The 24,647-nt window shown below is 43.1% G+C and overlaps 1 protein-coding gene across 1 annotated transcript in view; it reads left to right on the forward strand.

Moving 5' to 3' along the window:
• Prorp (protein only RNase P catalytic subunit) overlaps nt 1-16,768 on the forward strand; it is an 85,610-nt gene extending 68,842 nt beyond the window's left edge. The window contains exons 5-7 of the mRNA XM_051195850.1: nt 11,154-11,302; nt 13,661-13,856; nt 16,524-16,768. Of these exons, the coding sequence (XP_051051807.1) occupies nt 11,154-11,302; nt 13,661-13,856; nt 16,524-16,673 (495 nt within the window). The 3' untranslated portion in view covers nt 16,674-16,768. The remainder of the gene's footprint in view (nt 1-11,153; nt 11,303-13,660; nt 13,857-16,523) is intronic.
• The last annotated feature ends 7,879 nt before the right edge of the window (nt 16,769-24,647 follow it).

Genomic DNA, 24,647 nt, shown 5'->3' on the forward strand with positions numbered 1-24,647 from the left:
AATTTTGAAGACAGTTCTTCAGGCTTGCAGTGTTACTCTTTTAAGTTTTCATTTATTATTGGGGAGAGGGGGGAGTATAGGCAGGAATGAGCCATGGCCACATGGAGATCGAGAACAACTTTGATTCAGTTCCCACCTGCGATCAGGGTCGTCTGAGATCAGGGATGGGACCTAGATGGTCAGACCTGCTCAGCAGATGCCTCTACCCACTGAGCCATCAAACCAGCTCTTCAGGGTCACTCTTAAAATATTCGCACTTCTAGCTTTCTTGTTGGTTGGTTTGTTTGTTTGTTTGTTTGTTTATTGGTTTTTCGGGTTTTTGGTTGGGGGGGGTGTTCAAAACATGCTTTCTCTGTGTAGCCCTGCTGTCCTGGATCTTGCTCTGTTAGTTTTGATTTGGGGGCTTTGGATTTTTGTTGTTATTGTTTGTTTTTGTTCTGTTCTGTTTTTTTGAGACAGGATCTCACCATGTAGCTCCGGGTGTTCTAGAATTAACAATGTAGACTAGTTAATTGTCCTTAGCTGCCCTGCAAATGCTGTGGTTAAAGGCCTGCACCACTACAAATCTGGCCACTTGCTTATTTTATGCATGCCCAGTACCCCCAGAGGAGTCTGGAACTGGTAGAAATCGAACCCAGATTCTCTGGAGGTGTAGGCAGTGCTCCTAACCTCTGAGCCATTTCTCCAGCCCCTGTAGAAATCTTTATAGACCTTTTGGGGGTGAGATTTTGAATGCTTCAGAATAAATTAGCTCAATATTCCTAAACTTAGCTTTCAGTATTCAAACTACCTACCTTCCCTCACCTCCCAATAAAAGTGACACAGATACCTTGTAGAGACATTAAAAAGACAAAGAATGTGTATAAGTACTTAGAGAAAAGTCACACTGAGTCAAGAACAAAATCTGTCTTCTAGACAGCTCTGGGTCTCCTAGCTGAGGATCCACCAAGGCCAACAATTTGATCATTTTCTGAAAGGTTAGACTCGTGGGTGTTAGTGGCCAGAGCAGACGGTGTCCAGGAAACACATCCCACACTGGACAGGATGCAACCAAGGCAGGAATGGTATTTCTCCTCCTCAACAGAATTGTTTCATTCACTGAGGATAAGATGAGGTCACTGAAATCTCCCTAAAATAAACACAGGATACATGAGTCTTAAAGCAGCAGGATCTTTATGACTTCAGGATGAAGTAATAGAATACAGTGTATATACTCTCCCAAGACATTTAGAGTCAGTCTCTTTAAATGTACACATAGAGATGGAGGTAGACTCTGCCTCAGTTCAACCTCACCTTCTCCCCTCTTAACTGCCCCACCTAACAAACAAGCTCGTGGAGTTTGTATACACCCACTGAAGGCTTCCCTCTCCTGGCTTGCCCTGGGTTCTGCTTCTCATCTTCCAATATCGAGTGATCTCTCTTCCATGAAATATAAAGTTTGAAAAGTTTCAACAAAATAGAGTTATTAATCTCCTTTTTTGAAAAAGCCATCCTCCTGCCTGCAGGCACCCTCTGTCAGTGGGAAACCAAGGCTGCTGCGCATCAGCTGGACAGCAGGCAAATACAAGCATGATATAGAAACTTCAGGCCACAGTTTTAAAAGGTTTCCTGCACTCTGTTTACATGGTGATATTTTCAACAGTGCACAGAAAAACGCTGAACATGGCAGCCACTTGAGAAGTAGAGTCATTGTCACAAGCATTCGCATCCAAAAACTTAGCTCAGTAGAAAAACAAGGAGGATCAAGACAGGGCTGTGGATAATCCGCAGGAGGCAACAGGAGCACAGAAACAAGTGGAAAACACCACATACTAGTTTAAGTTACAACTTCCCTCGTCTGCTCTGCTGTAAGCAATGTAGGGAGTACAGAGCATCATTTCCAAGCCTGTCTGTGGCCTTGCACTGCCTTAGAGTTCTTCATTTTCCTCTGTCTCCAAAATTTCTAGTTTATGAGAAACAGTTGTCAAAATGAACAACTGCACGTGAAAGATTCTGTTTACTTTTATTCTCTCATCTGACTTAACTCCTTGATATCCTGAAATATGCCCGTTTGAATAGAAACACCACCCACCCTGTCTGCTGCTGCCCAGTGCCATCAACCACAACCAGGGGGTCATCTGCAGGGAAGCATCACATAGAAAATGGTGAAGCACTTCCTGGCTTTAGTCTCCCAACAACTGGGTAACTGTTATTAGAAAGTGGTGACCCTTTATGCTGGAAATGTACATAGGCCATTTTGTGGTTATTCTTGTAAAGACCTCTGTTGTCTCTGGTGCTTTGAATGTCTCCTTTTGTAAATAACTGAGATGTTCTCTTCAACTGTGGGTTCTATTTAAAATTAGTTTACTTGCCTTTTACAGCTCAAGCTTTGAACTACAGTGTAAAGAAGAGGCAGGTCATCCTGTTACATCCTCCTTGGTGTACACATTCTCATGGTTTATCTGGGAAAACAAGACCTTCAAAAACTTAGGTATAATCTAAAAAAATAGGAAAAAAAAAAAGAAAGAAAGAAAAAAGAGCTTAGGTCTGTCAAATACATGATGCCTTGACCCTCAGACTCTCCATCCAGTCCCAGTTTTCACTAGTAACAGCTGTAGGCCATTTTTGGTAAGAATGGTTTCCACTTAACCCAGCTTCCCTTCTACCCCAGGGTCTATAAAGAAAGAAAAAAAAAAAAAATAACCAAGTTCAGGAACCTGAGCTTCCCATGATCCTTGAAGAACTATTCACACATGAAATAGCAGTAGCAGAAACTACTAGGGAATGCTTTATCCAAGGGACACTGGACCCTAACAGGTTAGGTCGAATTAGAGTGTGCCTTCTAACTAAAACTGACATGAAGTACAGCTTCCCTCACTGCCCTCTCCCTCACCAGTAATTCATGAAGGAGAGAACGCTCACGATGATGTATGTCATCTAAGCCGAGTGTTGGTGGCACACACCTTTACTCCCAGAGCTCGGGAGGCAGAGGCAGGCAGATCTCTGTGAGTTCAGAGTCCAGCCTAGTCAACAGAGCAAGTTCTAGGACAGGCTCCAAAGCAATATAGAGAAACCCTGTCTTTTTTTTTTTTTCCTCTTTTTTTTATTTAATTTTATATAACAAAGTCCAATTAAATGAAAACAAACATATACACAATATTTGGTAATTTGGGCGTCGTTCTTTCCAAACTACTTCCTGCTGGTAAGGGGGGATTCGAAGAAGATTCAGATATCCTGGCTGTAGCCTGTAGGGCTGGAGAAACCCTGTCTTCAAAACAAAACAAACAAACAAAAACAAAAAAAAGAAAGAAAAAAAGAAAAGAAGATGATGTCATCTAGCACTAACATATGCCCTCCCTGAAGCTCTTCATCATCAAATCCTTGCCAGTTGCTTCATAAAGTCACTAAAATGAGGTGACATTGCCAGGGAGAACTTTCCCTGAAAGCCAAGTAATTTTAAGAACTTTTAGGACTGGGGAGATGGCTCAGCAGTTAAGAGCACTTACTACTCTTGCAAAGGACCTGGGTTGCATACCCAGTACCCATGTGGCAGTTCACACTGATAGACAGACAGACAGACAGAGATAGGTAGGTAGGTAGGTAGGTAGATAGATAGATAGATAGATAGATAGATAGATAGATACTTTTCTCTACATAAACACAGAGGAATATTCTGAATAAGTGCCATATTTCTTTTTACTTCCTCATTCTTAAATGAGAAAACACTATTGACTTCCTTCATAATTTTCTATGAGGTAGTAAAAATTATGCAAGACTATTTTGTTTTTACATATGAAGAAATTTTATGTAAATGATGTAACTTTACATTTTTGTTAATGATGACATGATAATTTTATATTTTTGGGTTTTTAAGAGAGGGTTTCTCTGTGTAACAGTTCTGACTATACTGGAACTCTTCTGTAGATCAGGCTGACCTTGAACTCACTGAGATCTGTCTGCCTCTGCCTCCTGAGTGCTGGGATCAAAGTCATGTGCCATCATTGCCTGTCAACATAAGTTTTTATGACACAAAGTTAATGGAAGAGAAGGAGATTCATAAATGGAAGGTACATTATTTATTTTTGCAAATAAAGAAATCTCAGCAAATAAATAATTTGGAATTCCTGGGGCCAGAACCCCAAACCACCAGTCATGCAGATAGGAATTTGGGATCATGTACTTGGTTGCTCATATTAAATGGGAAGTGTGATCATGGGTGACTGACTTCACTCATAATTTCACCTGAAAGTATATTACCAGAAGGTAATATGGAACCAGAAACACACTGTCTCATGACCACCTTCCCCATGCCCTGTGTTCTTACACAGGGAGGATGCCTGTCACCTACAGGCATTGCTGGCCTCTAACCACACCTGGGCTTTATCTGATCCTGCTCTCTGGAGAACTCTCTTCTCTCGGTTATCATATCTGCAGTCATGTAGTAATTCCTATGCCCGGGCCTCAGAAAAGAGCTATCAGGAGGAAGGACCACTCTTCTACACATACAACACACTGACATTATCTTTGCTGGGTTCAATCCATCCTAACGCTTCCTCCCTATCACCAGATTCTTTCTCAGGTACTTTCTTCCAACAAGTACATGCCTGTTGACCTTTTCTGATCAAAATATCCTAAAGTCTGTTGTCTTTAAGGCAGTTGTGAGTGTATGGGTGCGTGTGTGTGTGCATGTGTGTATGTTTGTGTGTGTATATGCATATGTAGTTAGGTTTTGAAGAGGCTGTACCACTTGGTCTGAATGAAGAATAGAACTGATTGTTTGCTAAGCAAAACAGAGCTCTGCTTATGTGACAATGTCTACACAAAGCAATTTTCGGGTGTTCCTCCCTAGAGCCCTGTCCACTCCTGGGGGAGGGTTCTTCCTCGCCTCTCCTTAAATCTGTAGGTGTTGTGCTCAAACCTGAAAATAAAGCAATCTTACATGGGGTCTAGGGAAGCAACGGGACTCAGTGCTGTGTGCTGTGGACCATCCGATTGGTTATATGCATTTGCAGGCCACATCTTAGTCCTTCACGGTGCCTCTGCAGCACTGACACAGACACTCCTGTTGACATGCCTTCCTGCTCTCTCTCTCTCTCTTTCTCTCTCTCTCTCTCTCTCTCTCTCTCTCTCTCTCTCTCTCTCTCTCTCTCTCTCTCTCTCTGTATTTCCCAGCATACCTCTGGTTGCAGCCTCTGCTTTCTTCCCTTTTAGGTCTTTATCCTGTCACATGAAAGCTCCCCTACTTTCTGATGGCTCCTCCCACTACAGTCCTCATTTTATTCCAAATCTAAAGCTTCATACTGGCTGCTCACTAGACACCTCCTACCAGGAATGTCCAAGCTTCCTTCTCTCGGGACCCTGCTTGGGAACCATCATCTATCCAGTGGTCCAGGTCTTACTTAATTTGTCCTCCTTTTTATTTCCCACCTCCAGTCAGTGACTGTTCAAAGCTCTGTTTCCAGCTCTGAAGGTGCCCTCCATCTCTTCTACCATTTGCATAACTGTTTCCTGCCCAGGTTGCTGCAGACACCTCCTAATAAGCCCCCGTTCTGGTGCAGTCCAGAATCTTGACATCTCCAGTGGCAGTCCCTGTTCTAAATCCTTCCATCTGCCCGACTGTTTTCAGGCAGGAAAAGACCTCCTGTGATTGTGCCCTGTGCCCTTCGTGTTAGGTGTTCTCCCTGTCATCTTCCTGAACCTCTGCCTGAGCTCAGTTCCTTGAACTCAACACACTGATGATCTTCTGAACATGATGCTCCTTGTCCTTGGAAACCCCCATTCCTTGTCTGGGTAATTCATTTGGAGACTCGGCTGTGCTATCTGTCACTTACTCTGTGGGAATATCCCTGACCATGTTACTTTCCTTGAGTGTGACTACACTCCCTCCTAGCAGTTATTATATTGTATTAGTCATTTAGTAGCCATGTCCGTAAGGTTAGGAGATAATTGCCCTTAGATCTGCATCCCTGACAGCTTTTGTCTAGGAACTTACTGAGCAGCTTCTCAGTGATGCTGATGAACAAACTGGCCTGTCCACCATCAAGATCATGCTCTGTAATACACACACCTGCATACAGGCATGCCACAATGTTAAATACTTTGCATCCAAACTAGTCTCTAGGGCCAGCCACCAATTTTTAGAAATCATATCAGGTTGGGTGGTATACTTCCTGATACCAGGGGGATAAAATCAGCAGTATCTGAATGTGGAAAATTCTGTAAGGACAGTTACATTACATTAGTTGCAAGAGGAAAGAGAAGTCAGGCCTGGTTACACAGGCGAAGGTCTATATCCCCAGCTCCTCAGAGGCTGAGGCAAAAAGATCGAAATTTAAGTCTTCCCTAGGATAAATTTAAGGCCAGTTTAAGCAATGGACCCTGTCTGGAGTGTTTGAAAAAGAGTCCTAGGTATATATCTCAGTAGTGGAGAACTTGCCTTGTGCACAAGAACCTAGGCTCAGTCCATCCAGTACTGGGGGCTTCGGGGGGTCAGGAAGAACAAACACTAGAGAAGAAAGTTACCAAGCAACTGCATATAAGCTGCTTTTTAAAAAAAAATCCAAATTTTTATTTTGTTTTGAGGCAGAGTCCTCAAACAGGGTAAGGTTGTTCCACACTCACCTTGTAGCACAGAATAGCCTCAAATTTAAGAGCCTCCTATCTCAATCTCCCAAGTGCTGGGATTACAGGCCTGTGCCACTACACCTTTTAAATCTTTTTTTTTTTTTTTTAAACAAGATAGCTTAGGCTAGCCTAGAACTCAAGGTCTTTCTGCCAATGCTGTCATTACAGATGTGTACCACATGCCTGGCAGAGTAATGAATATTGTATGTGGAATATATATTATTATCTTGCTGAGGATCTGATGTAATTTTTTGCAGATAACAGATCCCAAAGGCTTTAGAATTTTTGAAGATCTCTAGTTCATACAGCCCCGGGAAGTAGAAGAAGAACCTGCAGAAAGGGAAATTAAAAGAGGTCTATAAGATTGCTTAGTGGGGAAGACCACTCACCACTAAGCCTGATTAGCTGCATTCAGTCCCTAGGACCCACATGATCAAAGAAAAAGCTCACTCCTGAAAGTTGTCCCTGCATATACATACACGTGTACACACACACACACACACACACACACACACACACACACACACACACATGAATGCACGCACGCGCGCACACACATATACATGCAAGCACATACTTTTTGTTTTGTTATATAGAGACTGGGTTCCTCTGTGTAGCCATGGAGTTCTGGAACTCACTCTGTAGATCAGGTTAGCTTCAAACTCAAAAGTCTCCCTGCCTCTTCCTCCTGAGTGCTGGGATTAAAGGCATGCACCACCACCACCAACACCACCCGGCTTAATACAATTATTCTAATTTTGTTCTTTTTTGGTTTTTCAAGACAGGGTTTCTCTGTTTAATAGTCCTGGCTATCCTGGAACTCATTTTGTAGACCAGACTGGCCTCGAACTTACTGAGATCCACCTGCTTCTGTCTCCCAAGTACTGGGATTAAAGGTGTGTGTCACCAACGCCATCTTAGTGAAATTATTTTTGAAAGACATTGGAAGAACATGGACAGGAACTACATTTGCTATTTAGGATACTCAGACGTCTTGACCTTTGCTTCCCCCCACTCCCACCCTCCTCTTTTCTATTCCTGAACTTCCCTGCTCACAGTTATTTCTAACACATGAAGCCCTGCTAATTGTAGTTTTTCCTACACCCAGAAACTATTTTTGATCAGTTTTATGCCAAAGTAGGCATGTGATTTATGAGGTTCTTTAAAAATCTAGTATCCATTTCTACAGGAGATAAAATAATCAAAGTGGAAGCCAAGCTAGAAGATACTTACATCAGTACTGGCCTTCAGTTTGATCTCAATTTTCTGGCATTTTAGAGGGTTGTTCCTTCAGGGTTTTATGGACCATGGTGAAATAGTAGGGAACACAGAAAACACAATCCCAAAATCAGAAGTGAGTTCCTTTTAGTTAGCGTAACATTTGGGTTATTTTGTTTTTTTGTTTTGTTTAGGTTTTTTTTGTGTGTGTGTGTGTGTGTGTGTGTGTGTGTGTGTGTGTGTGTTTGTTTGTTTTTTGAGTCGGATTTCTCTGTGTCACAGCTCTGGATGTCCTGGAACTCACTCTGTAGACCAGGCTGGTCTTGAACTCACAGAGATCTGCCTGCCTCCACCTCCTGAGTGCTGGAATGAAAGGCATGTGCCACCACTGCCCAGGGTCTTATGGTTTCTTTCTTTCTTTTTATTTAAGATTTTATTATGTGTATAGTGTTCTGTACTGCATGTTAGAAGAGGCAATCAGATATCATGACAGATGGTTGTGAGCCACCATGTGGTTGCTGGGAATTGAACTCAAGACCATTAGAAGAGTAGTCAGTGCTCTTAACCTCTAAACCATCTCTCCAGCCCGTCTTATGGTTTCTTTTGCTGTGATAAGCAACTTGGAAAGAGTTTGTTTCATCTTACAGTTTGTAGTTTATCATTCAAGGAAGTCAGCTATGTATAGTAATTAATTACTGTATAAGGCTATAACTCTAGTCCTAGGTTGATTTGATTTCTTTTGGTTTTGAAACAAGATTTATCTGTATAGCACATGCTGGCCTGTAACTATCAATACTCAGTGTCTCAGTGTCTTGAGTGCTTGGATTACAGGCATGCACCAGCACACCTGACTCAGTTTTATTTTTGATCCAGCATACAATTAAGTTAAATTTTCTTTTTCTTTGCTATTCTGGGTATGCCCATGACTTTGAGCCAGCCTACTCAGTCCAGCTTGCAATTTATTTCACAGGCTTTTCATAGCCAGACTGTCTAATTTTCAGTTACCTTTATGCTACCCATTCACCTTTAAAAAAAACAAACAAAAAAAACTGTCTTTTATTCTCTTATTTTCATTGCTTTCAAAACATTGTTGATTACAGATCTCTCCACCACAAGATGGCACCCCAGAGTAGTTGAAGCTATGGTTTTTCTCTTCTTCCTAACTTGGACTGTTCCAGTCAGGGCATGTCTGTGAAAGCTCAGTTGTGTTCTTTAGACCGTGCTTTCATGGAAGGTTGAAACACAGGAATCACACAGTGTGGGGTTGTGTGGTTGGATTCTGGGGCCAAGGACTGAACCACAGAGCTCGTGTTGCCCCACAGGTGCTGTGCCATCTTTGAGACAGGCTCTCCCTGAGTTGCTCGGGTTGGCTGGCCTGGAATGTGAGAACCTCCTAGAACCTCCTGCCTCAGTGTCTGAAATACTGGGGATTATAGGTATGCAGCACCATTTTTGACTTCAGCATGTGCTTTAACATTTTAAATATATGTTTGTAATAACTTTATGTTAAATTTTATGCAAATTTTTAAAGTAATTGTCATCACCATTAATGGGTCCAATTCCCACTTTGAATTTATGTTCAAAGAAAATAATCTGTAATTTCAGTGTAGTTTTAACGAAATGGAGGAGATGCCATCTATACCTAATAACCTGAGTTCAATCCCTGGAGCTACTTGGTGAAAATTCAGAATCACCTCTTACAAGTTGTCCTTTATCTTTACTCTCTCTCTCTCTCTCTTACACACACACACACACACACACACACACACACACACACACACACACACACACACACGAGAGAGAGGGGGGGGAAATAAGTACATTCTGAAGGAAAGGCACCTTTAATGTCTTTTGAAGTGTGTGAATTGATGAATCATAATTTTTGTTTATGATCATCATCATTGTTGCTGTTAGTTTAGTGATATGGGATCTTTTGGTATATCTCACACTGGCCTGAAACTCACGTAGTCCAGTTTGAACTCAACTGCCTCAGGTGGCTGAATGCTGCTGGGGTTACAGGCATGGACCAACATCCATGCCTGGTGCCCAGTGTTGGGCATATTCTTCAGCTAATCAAAATGTGTTTATTAACCATCAAATATGTGTACAATCAGAACTTGTATTTTCCTAGGCTTGATAGGCAAGTAAGAAAAATATTGTTATTGTCTCACTAGAAATGGTATGTCTTTAAACTCTTGTACACTATGATAATGGCCATGTGCTTTCCACATGGAGAAAGCTAAGAAATAACTATTGAGTAAGTACAGAAGTTGCTGCCTAATTTTGAAGCAAAAAAAATTATATTTTTAAACTATTTCTGAAGAATATTTATTCTTTTTGTGGTAGGGGATTTGCCACAGCTCATATGTGGAGGTCAGAAGGCAGCTTCATGGAGTTGATCCCCTCCTTCCACCATTATGTGGGGTCTAGGGATTGAACTTAGGCCGACAGGCTTGATGGCGCGAGTACATTTACCCTCTGAGTCATCACAGTTTCACTGTGTAGCCCTGGCTGTGCTGGAACTCGCTCTGTAGACCAGACTGGCCTCAAACTTAGAGATCCACCTGCCTCTGCCTCTTGAGTGCTGGAATCAAAGGTGTGCACCACCACCACCCAGCATAATGAGAATTTTTTTTTTAATTGTTAAAAATAATTTTGAGCAATGGTGGCACAGGTCTTTAATCCCAGCCCTTGGGAGGTAGAGGCAGGTGGATCTCTGAGTTCAAGGCCAGCCTGGTCTACAGAGCAAGTTCCAGGATAGCTAGTGCTACACAGAAACCCTATCTTGAAAGATTAAAACAAACAAGTGTGTGTGTGTGTGTGTGTGTGTGTGTGTGTGTGTGTGTACATACATACATACATACATGCACATTTTATTTTTTCTTCAGAGTTGGGGTAGTGACTTCTGAGTCCCACCACTATCTCGGGGAACTCTAGAGGAGTCAGTTTAAAAACAACTTCGTTAGTCTGTCTTTGGAAACCAATACCTAGAACCAGTATAGCCTGACCTGGGCAGAGGTTAGGTATCCATTTATAAGCTGGTCATGGTGGTGTGTGCCTATAACCCCAGAGTTTAGTAAGTAGAGGTGTGGGGGGTCAAATTCATCCTTGACTTCATAGTTGGAAGCCAGCTTCTGCTACTTGAGAGCTCTTGTTACACAAACAGCAACAAAGAAGGCATTAAGTTATAACTTTCCTCAGGCTTTGGAAGATAGAAAATTATTAAGAGCTAGTCTCTTCCTTCTAGGAACTCTGAGACTCACCTGAAGGAACCAGCTAGCAGAATCTTTCCTGTTATTTGAACTCTTTTTGTTTGACTCCATGTTTTCTAGCTCCTGAATGTAGTCTCTCACCTAGCCCAGAAGAATCTACAGCTGCTGGTCCTGGGCCGGAAGCACATGCTAAAGCCAAGCTCTAGGTGGAAAGAGGATGAGATGGAGCAGGTGCAAAAGCAAGCCCATTGCTTTTTTGCTGATAACATGTAAGTATTGGAGGGTTACAGGTCAACTGGACTAGGTTCCAGTCATCTACTTAGTTATCTATCCTGTCATGAAGAGTGCTTGCCCATGTGTATGCAACCTCGTTTTAAACAAAAACAAAATAGGTTGGAGTTGGCTTACAAAAATACAGTGTCTCCTGTAGAGCAAACGTGCATAGACAAGAAAAGGAGCGGGGTAAGTCAGGAGTGAGGCTGGCACTTAGAATTCACACCATACAATCCTAAACTGATCACTGAGCAGACACTCTGCAAATACGAACACAGTATTTGTTCTCAGTGCCGATGACAAAGCTCCTTGCCCTTTTAGTCCGAACAGAAACAAGCCACCAGATAGCCTCATTGTAGCCAGTGCTCAGTGCTGTGGGAAGTGGGAGTGATGAGAAGGACTCCTCGCCTCACAGTGCTCCTCCCTCACACAGGGGCAGCAAAGATCCAAAGTCCCTGGTGTAGGAATAAGCTGGCCACTGGTAAAAGAAGAAGGCCAGCATGGATGGGTTAGAAGAGCAACCAGAAAGTAATCTTTTGGGGCTGGGGATGCAGTTCAGTGGGTAGAAAACTTGTCTGGCATGCAGGAAGCTCTGAGTTCCATCCCCAGCCCCACAAGAAACCAGTGGTGCTGGTACCACCTGTGATCTTAGTCCTGGGAGGTAGAAGCAGGAAGATCAGGAGTTCAAGGTCATCCTGTGCTACTCAGAGGCCATCCTGGGATACATGAGACCCTGTCTAGAAAAGGGGGGGGGGGAGGAAGGGAGGGAGGCAATGGGGAAGGGAAGGAAAAAGTTCTGAAATCAGAGAGAAGACCTTATTATAGAGGACCACACAAAGGATCTGGATTTATTATTTTGTTTTTGCTTTTTTGTTTTCTGTTGTTGTTGGGGGGGGGTTGTTGTTGTTTTGTTTTTCGAGACAGAGTTTCTCTGTGTAGCTTTGGAGTCTGTCCTGGCACTGGATCTGTAGACCAGCCTGGTCTGGAACTCACAGAGATTCACCTGCCTCTGCCTCATGCGTGCTGGGATTAAAGGTGTGTGCCACCACTGCCCGGCTGGATTTATCCTAATAGAAAATTGCTATTGAGCTACAGCTTCCCAGGAAGGCAAAGGAGCGCAGCAAACATGATTAGTACCACATTGTGCAGTTCATTAATAGAAAGCAGCAATGCAGGAAGATGGGAGGCCTTGGGCCGCACGGACAAACCCTCAGTGTCCTCGGGTTTTCCTACTGCTTCTGCTGGCACACATTATTTGCAAACTTGCCTGGCTGTCACTTTACAGTGTGCCTCAGCACTAAGTCTAGGACTCATTAGTTCAGAAGGGACAATTTCAATGTTTTCAGGACCCCACAAAGACTTAAAAAGGTGAAGTGGCTCTTGATGCATGACTCGGGAGGTCAATTCCTCACTCAAATCACAAACCAAATCACTTGTTTACACTGAGGGGAGGCATTTCTGTTGCTTCAGAAGCAAAAGACTTAATATTCTCGATGTTGTCACTCTCGAAGTGTTGGTAAGCATTAGGAGTATAGGCTTATTTCAGATCACACACCTGCCATTTCCCACCTGGAAAGGTATTTACTCCATGCATAATCTTCATGAGGTTATTGTGGAGGGTGAATGAGAGAATAGTTGTAAAATGTAAAATCTGCACAAGTTCATGGAAAGTCTGTATGTTCATCACCATCATCGTCATTGTTTTTCTTAAAGAAAGAGATACATCATGTGCTATAACCCAGAAGTCTCTTGGGAATTGGTATTGCTGCCTGCTTTGGGACCTGTACTTAATGCAACTATTCAAGTTCTAAGCTCTGTTATAAAGATTGACTCACTAGTTTCCTGTGTCTCGGGATTTAAATATTTATGCTTTTAATGTTAACTTGTATTCTCCATTAAAGTACCAAACAAATCTTTCGAACATAAAACAGAACAGTGTAGTGAGTCCACATAATCAGTCCCCCATATAAACCTGCTCTAACAATCTCATCGTCTTCCAAAGAAAACTCCTATCCTGTGGATTTTTAGGCTCTAACATTACTCATCGTCTTCCGTATAAAATCCTGTGGGTTTTCAGGGTTGTTTTGGTTTTGTTTTTCTGATAAGGTCACAACTCTAGCCCATGCTGACCTGAAAGTTTTTTAAGTCCCAGGCTTTAGCAGTCCCTTCCCCCAGCTTTCCATTGTGTTTTAGATAGTGTCACCGACTAAGGACACCAGGCGTGTCAAGGAAAACTCAGATTGCCTCTGTCAAGAACCACTGGCACCCCCAAGGGATGTCCCAAGTAAATGGGTGGAGGGAAAGCCCTCCGCCCCTGCCATGACTGACTGTGCTCCTCCTCCTGTCCACTGCAGATCGAAGGATGATCCATTCCTGCTCTACGCCACCCTGAACTCAGGCAATCACTGCAAGTTTATCACGAAAGATCTGATGCGGGACCACAAGGCCTGCCTGCCTGACGCGCACACCCAGCGCCTCTTCTTTAAGTGGCAGCAGGGACATCAGCTGGCAATCGTGAAAGGTTCTCCAAGGTCAAAACTGACTTTCCAGGTATGGGGTCTGCTCTTAAGTGATACTGATAGAGTCTTGCCTAAAGAAAGAGGGTGGCACAGTTCTTTAAATGTTGAAAGTTCTAAATATTTCCTTTTTGTTTTAGTGTGGTAGTTAGCCAGTTCCTAGAAACAGCGTCTGTCAGAGCAAAAGTATTCACAGGCCAGCCCCAAATTGATTGACATATTAAAACATCTGGAGTATTGTGTGATTGTGCCTGAAACAGCACCTTCACCTATACTTAGACACTCTGTGTTTCCATCTTCCTGTTTACTTGAAAAAGCTTGAAACACCTTATCCTGTCATACTTTTCTTTCAAGCAGTTTTTCCTATTTCTTAATTTAAATTACATTTGTGTACATGTATGTACGTGTGTGTGTGTGTGTGTGTGTGTGTGTGTGTGTGTGTGTGGTTAGAGACGGAACTCAAAGCCTCACACATACTAGGCAAGTCCTCTACCACTGAACTGCATCCTCAGCCCAGTTTTTACTTTTTATTTTTGGGACAGGCTAGCTTTGAACACACTGAACACAAATAGATTTTGACTTTACTATCCTCCTATTTTATTTGCCAGGCCCAGCTAACATATTATATTCCTTTTTCATTTTTAATCATGTGTTTGTGTCTGTGTGGGTGTGCAAACATCAGTGCTGGCGCCCAAAGAGGCAAGAGGATATAGATCCCTGGAGCAGGTGTTACGGGCATTTGTGAGCCACCTGACATAGGTCCTGGGAACCAAACTCTGGTCCTCTGCTGAGCAGTACCACTGCACCATCTCCAGCCCATGTGTTATATTCCTGAAGACTACTAAGAGAGTAGATTCTAAGTTTTCTCGTTGTGAAAAATAAAAAGTTGGTAACACACATTAAATAGCTTGAGCAGCCATTCCACAGTGTAGTATATTTCAAAACATGCTGCATGCAGTACATAGGGTTTCGCTATGTGTAGCGTGTGTAGCTTTAGAGCCCATCCTGGAACTCACTGTATAGACCAGGCTGGCCTCAAACCCACAGAGATCCACCTGCCTCTGCCACTATTAAAGGTATGCACCACCTGGCTAAGTTTATTAATCTTAAAAATAAACTAAAATACAAAACAAATGTATAGTGAAAGAGTACCCGTGACATCACAGCAATTATTAAATCAGCAAAATCAGGACTTTATTATGGGAAATGATTCAAAACAACTGACCCAGTTTTCTCAGAAACAACAGCAAAAATGAAAAATACAAGTTCAGTGAAAATAGAGATGGGAAGGGCATCTCTGCATTACAGGATGATTACAAGTAGTCCAATCCCTCGAAAGCAGTAACCCTATTTTACTTCTCAGTTAATAAACTACAAAATGCATGTATATACATATGTAGTAATGGGGAAAGTACAAACAATAGAGATTTGATGAGGCTGAGGAATTGTTGATTAGTCTGATGTATGCATGCATTCATACATATACATATTAATGTATGCAGTTAAATCAGACAAGCTCTCACCGTGTATCCCTGTCTGGCCTGAAACTCTCAAAGAACCAGGCTGGCCTCATCACCCTCTTGGCTCAACCTCCTGTGCTGGGATTCCTGTTTACTCTGCCATCATACTTATCTGATGTCAGTGCTAGGGAAAGGCTAGTAAAAACACTGATCTTAGAATTACAAAATAAAATATCACTTTTTAGACGTACACATCTGAGATTCACTTCAAGATAATCTTGAGAGCTATTTTTCTACTTTCAATATTTGATTTTTCTCTTCTCACAATAAAATAATCTTATAACTTGTAAATATGACACTCTTATAGAGAGTTCTTAACCTTAAAATGAAACTCCCCTTTTACATGATTTTATTGTTGTGGGGTCTGGAGAGGTGGTTCAGTGGTTAGTGCTTGCTGAGTTTCGATCCCTGGGTCCACATTACAAGCCCAGTGTGTTCTTCCACATGCCTGTAGCCTCAGTAGTAGTGTGTGTGATGGGAGATGTCATTCTGTAAACATGTTTCTCTTATTGGTTAATGAATAAAGCACTGTTGGCCAATAGGAAAGCAAGATAGGCGGGACTAGGAGAGAAGGAGGTTTCAGGGAAAGGTAGGAGGATATTTAACATGTAGGACCTAGAGAGCAGAACACTGGATCCTCTCTCCTGGTAATAAGACCATTTGGAAACACTTAGATTAATAGAAATGGGTTAATATTTAAGATAGAGCTAGCCAATAAGTAATGCTAGTAACAGGCCAACAGCCTTATATCTAATATAGCATCCCTGTGTGTTATTTGGGGCTGGCACGGCTGTGGGACCAGGCTAGCGGGGAGAACATACTCATAACATGTGTGGAGTAGAGATAGGCTTGTTTGTGCTTGCTAGCTGCCAAACACACACACACACACAAAACAAAAACAAACAAACAAAAAACAAAACAAAAATACAGGAGCTCTCTGTTCAGGCAGAGACCCTGCCTCAATGGAATAATATGGAAAATGGTAGAAGAAGCCTCTGGCTTCTGTGCCTGCACAGGCATGTGTATTGGTATGTACATGTGCATACACCACACACAAAGATACACAAAGGAAGGAAGGAAGGAAGGAAGGAAGGAAGGAAGGAAGGAAGGAAGTCCAGTGATGAGGGACGTCAGTAACCTTCGTTGTTGTTCTCACGGTTTGGCTCTCTTTAACCCATCAGCATACTCTCAGCTATGACACAGTGGTGCAGACAACGGGAGATTCCTGGCACATACCTTATGATGAAGACCAGGTGCAGAGATCTTCTTATGAAGTGCCAACCAAATGGCTGTGCCTCCAGCGGAAGACGCAGGCGCCTGCTCCGTGCTGAATTGGTACTGGACGCCTCCTGGCTGGTAGCAGAGCCCTGCCGTCCATGCTAACTTCAGGCATGACCTTTGTCTTGCAAATAAAACAATCTTAGTAGCACTGTTTGGTTTAGTTGGTTTGCAGCAACAAATTGATTTTCATCTTTGTTTGGTTTTGTTTATGAAGCAGGTTCTTGTAACTAGCTGTAACCCCCACACCCTATCCCATCCCATCCCCCCATCACCCCCCCCCCCAGTGTTTCTGGAGTTTTATGTAGAACGTGGATCCTAGTGCAGAACCTTGGTGTTGGTCCCTCCTGCCAGGCAGCTCTCCATACTTGCTCTGGCTGATTTGACTTTCCAGGCTTAACCATTGGTCCTTCTTTGTTTTATAATGTAATTATAAACATTTCCATGCTGATTATGATATTGGCATGATATGGTATTCCAAGATAATATCCCAAAAAAGTCCAATTTTTTTTTTTAACTTTTAGAAATAAAAATTGGCTTTCAAGGGGGGAAAAATAGGATTTTGAGCTGGCAGGGTTGCTGAGTGGATAAAGGCACTTGCTACCTGATTGATGATCTCAGTTTCATCCTAGGACCCACAGGGCAGGAGGAAAACCTGAACACATAAGTTGTCTTCTGACCTCCATGAAAGTACCCCCTCCACACATATGATAGATGAAATATAAAAATAAAGAAATAATTTTAAAAATAAATTTTGAAATGATTACAAATGGAGAGCCGTGGAAGAAACTGGGGATCTGTTTTCTAGATCCCTGAACTGTATATGTGCTCTGAGCCCTAATTTTTTACATTTAATTTTGAGATAAGGTCTCCAGGCTGTCCTTGAATGTACCGTAGCCTAGGCAGGCCTTGAACTTAGGGTCTCGTCTGCTTTAGCCTCCCAAGTATCTGAAGGCCAATGACATTGCATGTAGCTTATTTTTGAAGAAATTATTCTGGTTTATGAGGGAAAAATTTCTCATTTTTTATTTGTTTGTTTGTTTTGGGGACAAGGTTTCTCTGACTGTCCTGGAACTCTCTCTGTAGATCAGGCTGGCCTTGAACTCACAGATCAGCCTGCTTCTGCCTCCCAAGTGGTGGGATTAAAGGTGGCCACCACCACACCCATGTAAAGGGTTTTTGTTGTTGATTGGGGGGTGATGGTGGTACAGTTGAGGTGTGGTATGGGGGAGCAAGGTCTTGCAATGTATCCCTGTGTAGCCAAGAACATGTAGCCATCCATCTGCCTGAACTCCCACGTGCTAGGTTGCAGGCATGAACCTCCATGCTTACTTAGATTGAATTATTAAAATTGCCATGAAAGGGGGTGGGGAGATGGCTCAACAGGTAAAGCCTGAGGACCTGAATTTGATCCCCAGCACTCACATGGGAAAGCTAAACGTGGGTGCATATGCTTCCAAGACAGGCTCACCCCGACTGTCTACTCAGGTGATCTTTAAGCCATCAGAAAATCCTGTCCGGAGAATCAAAGTGGATAGCTTCTGAGGGACAGCATGGAGGCTGCCCTCTGGCCTACACATGCACACACAAAGGATAACTGTGTGTTAAATAGTAGAGATGTGTGAAAGATTTGGTAACTCTGGCAAGAAAAGATCCTTTTGACTAGACTGAAATGAGTATGCCAGCCATCTCTTTGGCACTATTTAAAATCTAATCCCAGAAGCAAATGCCTGAGAAGTCACTTTAATCTCAAACATGTTAGAGAAATAAATTCAAAATCAGGTCCGACAATGTCATCACCCCAACTGAGCAGAACATTATTAGTGATCAAGTTAAACTCCCATCTAAATATTCAGGGTCTGTTACTAACGCAGGTCTCGTGGACTGTCAAGGATGACATAAGAATAGAATGTGTGTGTCCACTAGGCGCAGTGGGATCCCTGACAGTTCTGTCCATTTGGCTTTTCTGGGGCAGAGTGCAGCCCTGGCCTGGGGGAATGGGACAGCATTTACCCCCATGAAACAGCTTCTTCTAGTGGTAGATGTGGCCAGTCTCTGAAAAAGTGAGTTCCTTGTGACACTTTTGCTTAAAGTCTGCATAAGTGGACTTTTGGAAAGAAGTAACCCACTCTTGGATTGCCCTAGAATTCAAGGGTCCTTTTCTTTTTGAGACAGGGTCTCTATTCTCTAGCCTAGAACTATGTAGAGCAAGCCAGCATATGTACATGTTTACCCTGTTTTCCTTGTTCTACCAGTATTCTGAAATGTTTTCTTTGTATACTCATAACAATGTAAATTCATAGAAAGAGTCAACTGGGAGTCAGATGTGGTAAATGCCTATAACCCTTGCCCTTGGAGCTGGAGGAAGGAGACTTGGGAATTCAGGGTCATCTTTAGCCACTTAGTTTGTTTGAGTCCAGCTTGAGCTACATGAGACCCTGTGTAAAAGCAGACAAAGAAGACTCTGACTTAAACTAGGGCGTTCTGTATAGTACAATGTGCTTCTGTTATAGCTGTGTTGTCTAACTCCTACTCAGGGCCTGCTCATGTTCAGAAGAAACTGTCCCAGAAGCTGTCTCCAGTAAAAGGCCACGTCCTTTGGCACTTGCTCTGTTCCAGGAGTGGTCACGTCCTTGAGGAGAAGGTCCTTTCCAAGTCAGGCCCTCTGATCTCCAGCTCATAGAGAAAACTCTGTCTAGGCCATGTTTGTGAAGAAAACTTCTAAAGAACATAAAGGGCCTTTTATTTTTCAGAGCAAATCATGTGGCTTTTGTTGCTATTAATCCAGGCACAAGGGGAAGTTTATGTGAGAAAATCATTATTGAACAGTTTGTGCTTCGCAAATGTCAATAGAACATTTTTCTTTCATTTCCAGAATCACCAGAGTCTCAAACTCTTACACTGGTATTTTTGGCCCTCTTTGTAATGGCCTTTCTCTCTCTCTCTTCTATCTTTGGCTTTTGTTTTTTGTTTTTTTGAGCAGGATCCCATTGTGTTACAGCTCCGAGGGGCAAGACATTCTGGCAGTCAAAAGTCAGGGAAAACCACAAAGTCACCCTGTACAGCAAACCTCACACAAGAATGATTGGGAGGGAAGAACCCAGAGGGTGGCTGCCTCTGCTTAGTCAAGAAGCAGCTGAGTAGAAGACAGGGTTTATATAGGATCTCCGGGTTGGGGTGGAGGGATTTCCAGGGTGGGGATTGGTGGGATTTCAAGTCCAGAGCTTGGGCTTTTTACTCTGTAGATAGCGGGCTGGGTCCAGCTTTAGGGCAGTTAAAGTGTTCTTTGGTTGGAACCTTGTGGGTGGAGGTACTCAGGGGAGGGGCCTGGCCACTCTTGTGCCTTCTTGAAGGGCTTAAACTCATAATCCATGCTTGCCTCAAACCACTTTGGTCAAAGCTGGCCTTGAACTTGTAATCTGTCTCTACCTCCCAGATAGTAGGATAAGCATGCACCACTATACCTGGCTGTGGACTTATACATACATACATACATACATACATATATGTGTGAGAGAGAGAAAATTGATACATGTATGCAGGGGTCCACAGAGACCAGAGGAAAGCATTGGATCCTCTGGAGCTGGTGTTACAGACAGTTGTAAGCAGCCCAGCATGGATCCTCTGGAAGAGTAACAGGTGTTCTTAACTGCAGAGCCACCTCTCCATCTCTCACATCTTTTGTTTTGTTTTGTTTACTTAAAACAGTCCTAGCTTCAGGATCTCAAACTTTTCGATTACTTATTTACTTGTTTTGCCCACTCTTGCACAAGTGCATGCTGTAAGTGCATGCATGTTCTAAGGAAGGCTTCCCCAACAGAAGTGTAACAGCTCAGCTCCGTCAGGGAACAGTTCCCGCACTGCAAGTGTTACAGCTCTGAAGGGAAAGATACCCTAGCAATCTGGAGCCAAGGGATACCACAGTCACACTGCACAACAAACCTCACTCAAGAGATTGATCAGGAGGGAAAATCCCAAGAGGGTGGCTGCCTCTGCTCAGGCAAGAAGTGTCAGGGAACTGAGCAGAATATAAGATTTGTGTAGGGCTTCTGGGTGGGTAGAGTTTTCCTCGGTGACCTGGGATTGGTGAGTTTTTGTGGCCTGATCTTGAGGCAAACTAGGGGATTGATGAGATTCTCTTTCTTGGCTCTGGTCTTGGGGTCAAGTCAGGGTCTGGGTGTCCTTTCCTTGTCCCTTTTACCCTACCCATGCCACAACACATATGGAAGACAGTCTAACTTTTGGAAGTAGTTGGCATCAGGGATTGAATGCTGATCATCAGTCTTTGTTGAGCTTATACTGTCTGCCAGTGAAGAAAGTGGGCTGGCTGAAGCAGTCCTTCTCAAACTGTAATGAGCTGAGAATGGCCTAGAGATCTAACTTCAAATGCTGGTTCTAGCTGGAAATACAGCTGCATACTAGAGCATGCACATAGCCCTGAGTTCAGACCCTGGCAATAAGGAGAAATGAGCTCTAATTCAGGAAGAGCATCCCTGGTGATGCCAGTACTGCAGTTTATAATTTGAATAGAAAGCACCTCACAGGGGATGGAGAGATGGCTCAATGGTTAGGAGCACTGGCTGCTCTTCCAGAGGTCCCGAGTTCAATTCCCAGCACCCACATGATAGCTCACACAACCATCTATAATGAGATCTGTCTGCATACATGCTGACAGAATCCTGTATACTTAATAATAAATAAAGTCTTTTAAAAAATCACCTCACTAGGCTCCAATATTTATTAATTCTATTTTTAAATTACATTTGTGTAATGTGTGAGAAAACCTCAGTTGTCATCCTCAGGGACATTATAAACTTCCTTCATTACACAGTCTTTCATTGGCCTGGAGCCCAGGTAGATTGGCCAATACACCTTAAAGATCCTCCTATCTCTGCTTTGTAGTGCTGGGGTTACAAGTGCTTGTCAGGCATATTTGCAGTGGTTCTACAGATAATATTCTGGTCCATATGTACTGAGGCAATCACCACTGGCCGTGCTATTTGTCCAGCCCCTGTTCAGAATTTCCATTACAGAATTGCATACTCTTCACATCTGGATTATGATTGCTTGTGTTAAAGTGGCCGCAGGATTGTTCGTTATCCAAGGGGAGCAAAGATGTAATGGTACCTTCTAGACATACCAACTAGAAAAACTGACAGGAAGAGTGGGAGAACAACAGCCATCTGACCTGTTACAATCTGTCTCACTTGCTCCAGAAACACCCTCTGCCCCAACTTCTTACTCCATATTGGTGAGCATTTGGATAGCCTCCAGTTTGGGATTTTACAAATAACCCTGCTAGTGGCTAATAATGGCGTGGGGCACTAACACCTAGAAATGTTTTGTTTGTTTGTTTTGTTTTTTCTGCTTTCTTTACTTTCTTTACTTCACCTACCTGGTTTATCTATTCAGAGCATAATTCCTGTCATAATACTCGCTCGCTCAAAAACATTGACAAGCGGGCTGTGATTGTAGCTCAGCCTAGCAAGCATGGAATCCTGTGTGCAACCCCCATTACCACCTGAGTCAAGTGTTATACCTGTGATCCCAGCAAGCAGCTGTGATCCTTGCACTCGGGAATAGAAGGAAGAGCAGGAAGTTCAAGGTCATCCCCATCTTGGGCTCTGTGAGACTCTGCCTTGGGCAAGCAAGCAAACAAAAAGCTAAGTGTGGTGGTGATGCATTCCTGTAATCTCAGCACTAGGGAGGTGGAGGCAGGAGAATCAAGAGTTTAAGGCTATCCTTGTCTGCATAGCAAGTTTGTGGACTGCTTGGGTTATTCTGTGATAATGTCTCAACAACAGCAATAAAAAACCAAAACAATAAAGTTTCAAGGTCTCCCTGTGGCCTTCCAGCTAGAGCATAAACCCCTTTAGCATCCTGGGTCTTGTCCTTGCCTCGTGTGTGTGTGTGTGTGTGTGTGTGTGTGTGTGTGTGTGTGTGTGTGTGTGTGTGTGTGTTAGCAGGTATGTTCTTTTCGAGCTGTTTTCTTCCTCCAATTCTAAACACACACACACACACACACACACACACACACTCCCAGCTTCTGACCCTACTTGGTTTATCTGTGTGTCTCCCAGAGCAGTTAGGAATGTTTTCAGTTATGTTGCTGAACTACTTTGGAGAAGTTGTTTGAAAATGTCTTCCTGGTTTTTATCTCTCATGCCCACTTCTCCTTTGCGCAAATTCCCCCTTTACTCCTTGGTGTTATGTATGTGAGCTGGCTGGCTAGAAACTAAGTGTGGTGTCTGATGCCTCACTGACCAGGACATAACTTCTTAGAGCCCTGCATGTTGGCACCTACCTGTTAATCACAGGTAATTAGGTAGAGGCCGAAGAATTGCAACTCCATGGCCAGCCTCAGCTACATAGGTAATCTGAGGTCAGCCTTGGCTACATGACACCCTGTCTTCATAAACAAAAAGTAACTTGTTAATGCTGTCTTCCGTAATCATACCATTAAACAACCCTTGACCCACCCAAAGCGGAAACTTTGGAATTGGACTTCTTTAGTAGGTATCTACCCAGGGGCATGACACTGTGGTAACTGGGTATTACTTGCTGTGTATGCCCTCAGAAGACTGCATTCCAGAATCACATTCCAGTGTTTTAAAGTCTAGATCTGTCTCTGTTTTGAAACTTGTTTTATTTCCCACTGTGAACAAAATGCACTTTGTGTGAAGTCTGGGGAATCTTGGCTGAGGTCTCTCAAGTCATGACAGTAGTTAGAGGGGAAAAAAAAAAACAAAAAACAAACAAACTATAGTGCTCTCTGTCTTTCCTGTACGACTGAATGTTCAAGATGCTATTCCTAAGCTAGCACTCAGGAGGTAGCGGTAGGATAATGAGGTGTCCAAGGCCAGTATTGGCTAGATAGCAAGTTCTAGGCCAACCTGGACTACAGAACCTGTCTCCCACCAGCCAAACAAACAAAAACCCCAAGTGGGAGGGAGGGGGGAAAAAGCAAGGGCTCACTTTTGTCAGTGAAATACTTGTTTAATGACCAGAAACCTCATTCATTTGCATTCTCCCTCTTGTTTAATAATCAGAAACCTTGTTCATTTGCATTCTCTTTCCCTCTCCCTCTCTCCAATTACCCCAAGAGGACATGGTCTTCTGAGCAATAGTGATGCCACTTTTGTGGTAAGAAAATAGGAATTAGAGGAAGCCAATTCGGAAACCTCAAAGAAGAGGAAGTGTCTCTAGGCTGAAGGGAAGGCTACTGAGTTTTATTTCCTCTTCCATCTTGACCTCATGGTGGTCCCCCACCCATCCTCAGTCAGGAAGCAAGGTTCAGGAAGATCAAGGGAAAATCTGAAAGACCCAAAGATGCAAGGATCCGCCACAGCCGTGACAGCCTCAGCAACTGATGTTTGCAATCTTACAAGCCTGTCCATTCACAGGCGCATCCAAATGGTGTGGGACAGGGAGGGTAAGAACTGGCCACTTTCTAAATAAGGAAGGCTCACTTCTGAATACTGAGTGTGCTCAGGTCATTGCGGTTCTTGGCTTGGCTCTTTACTGGGAAGAGAGCAAATTGAGCCTAGTTTACCAGTGCCCTTTCCACAAAGAGAAACTGAGTTCAAATCTAATAGTAATTGGTTTTGTTTTCATTGTAGTAATTTTATTTTTACTTTGCTTTTAGAGGCAGAATGCTCCAATTTGAGAGAAGAAACCACAGGTGTGACCACTAGGTAGTCTGAGGCAAGCAAGACTCCGATTCAAACCCTGTGTTTCTGACTCTCAGAGCCTGGGACTTTGTTTCTGTCTTTCCTGGCTTGCTTTTCACAGAACCGTTTGCTGTTCTCTAGCTCTGAAAGACTTCCGGTGTTATGCCTAAGGGGAGGCTGTGTGTCATAAACCACCAACGGTTCAGACTAAGCCAACTGGGGTCTTCCAGTATCTGGGCAGAACTTTGAGACTTCTCAAGGAATTCACAATTTCCTTGGCTTCCCGAAACCTCAGCTGAGCACTGGGTCTGTGTTTAAGGCAGTTTGGAAAAAGAAGAGAAACATCAGAACTCTAAG

This window comes from Phodopus roborovskii, unplaced genomic scaffold (assembly GCF_943737965.1).
Source record: "Phodopus roborovskii unplaced genomic scaffold, PHOROB, whole genome shotgun sequence".
NCBI lineage: Eukaryota > Metazoa > Chordata > Mammalia > Rodentia > Cricetidae > Phodopus > Phodopus roborovskii.